This window comes from Emiliania huxleyi (genome assembly GCF_000372725.1).
Source record: "Emiliania huxleyi CCMP1516 unplaced genomic scaffold EMIHUscaffold_253, whole genome shotgun sequence".
Lineage (NCBI taxonomy): Eukaryota > Haptophyta > Isochrysidales > Noelaerhabdaceae > Emiliania > Emiliania huxleyi.
The window spans coordinates 45,094-46,458 of NW_005200146.1; the positions used below are offsets into that span (position 1 = coordinate 45,094).

Sequence of the window (1,365 nt, forward strand, 5' to 3'; positions counted from 1 at the left end):
CGCCCAACCCCACCTCCGCCCGACCTCCTCTCGGCCTCCCCTCGGCCTCCCCTCGGCCTCCCCTCGGCCTCCCCTCGGCCTCCCCTCGGCCTCCTCCCGGCCTCCTCCCGGCCTCCTCCCGACCTCCTCCCGACCTCCTCCCGACCTCTCCCCGCCGCCTGGCCAGGTCGAGGCGCTTCTCAGACACTTCCTAGACACTTCCTAGACACTTCCTAGACGCCTGGCCAGGTCGAGGCGCTTCTCGTCGCGCTGCAGCACACGCACCACTTCTGCGCGTTCGGCGAGCCCCCCCCCGCCGCCACCTGGCCCCCCTCGCCGCCCGCGCCGAGGCGCGCCGTCGCGGCGGGCGAGCGGCTGGCCGTCGCCCAGAACGCCCTCTTCCAGATGTTGCCCTCGGTCTGCTGGGCGGTGGTGCACGCGTGGGTCGCGGCGCCGGCGGCGGGCGTGCACACGCGGCGGCTCGCCCTCGCGCCGCGCGCGCTCCTAGAAGGGGAAGACGCACTCTCTCTCGTCTCTCCCAGCTCGTGCTCGAGGGGAGACGCACCCCGCGGCGTCCCGCTGTACTCGTAGCCCCTCTCGCCTCGCGCACTCCTTGCCACGAGTACTACTCTGCACGACACCGTCTTCCCCCCGCCCGGACCTCGGCGCGTGTCGTCGGCACTTCCCCGACACTTCCCCGACACTTCCCCGACACTTCCCCGACACTTCCCCGACACTTCCCCGACACTTCCTAGACACTTCCCCGACCTCGGCGCGTGACGTCGGCACGCAGGCTCGCGCTGCTCTCGCCAGAGTACCGGCGCGAGCTGCTCGCCTCGGCCATCTACCTGTGGGAGCAGCACTGCATGGGCGCCGGCCCGCCGCCCGACGAGCCAGACTGCGTCGCCGCCGCAGGCGGCAGCGCCGCCGCCTTTGGCGCACACGCCTCCTCCTCCGGCGCGCGCGGCGGCGCGGACGGCGCGGACGGCGCGGACGGCGCGGGCGGCGCGGGCGGCGCGGGCGGCGGCGGGGGGGCGGCGGGGAGGCGGGGCGGCGGCGGGGAGGGCGGCGTCGACGAGGGCGCGCTCCTCGAGCTCGTGGCTTCGCTGCCCGAGTGCACTCCCGTCGACGTGCTGTCCACCGCCGCCGACCAGAGCTGGACGCGGCCTTGCGCGGTCTCGGTGCCGAGGCTGGTGACGCTGCGCTTCATCGCGCGGTACGTGCAGCTCGCGCAGCCGCTCACCTCCCTCGCCGAGGGCTGGTGTCGCGCCGCCGTAGAAGCGTCCAGACACCAGAGGACACACCCCTCTTCCTCTTTCCAACTCGCCCCCGAGAGGACACAGCCTCCCCCGCATTCGACCGTCCTCCCCGCGGCATTCACCGTGG

The 1,365-nt window shown here is 74.4% G+C and overlaps 1 protein-coding gene across 1 annotated transcript in view; it reads left to right on the top strand.

Annotated features, from left to right (window-relative positions):
* Positions 1-315: 315 nt before the first annotated feature.
* EMIHUDRAFT_457535 (hypothetical protein) overlaps positions 316-1,365 on the top strand; it is a gene marked incomplete at its 3' end in the record, with an annotated part of 4,897 nt that continues 3,847 nt past the window's right edge. The window contains exons 1-2 of the mRNA XM_005777867.1: positions 316-473; positions 773-1,240. Coding sequence (XP_005777924.1) covers positions 385-473; positions 773-1,240 — 557 coding nt within the window. The 5' untranslated portion in view covers positions 316-384. The remainder of the gene's footprint in view (positions 474-772; positions 1,241-1,365) is intronic.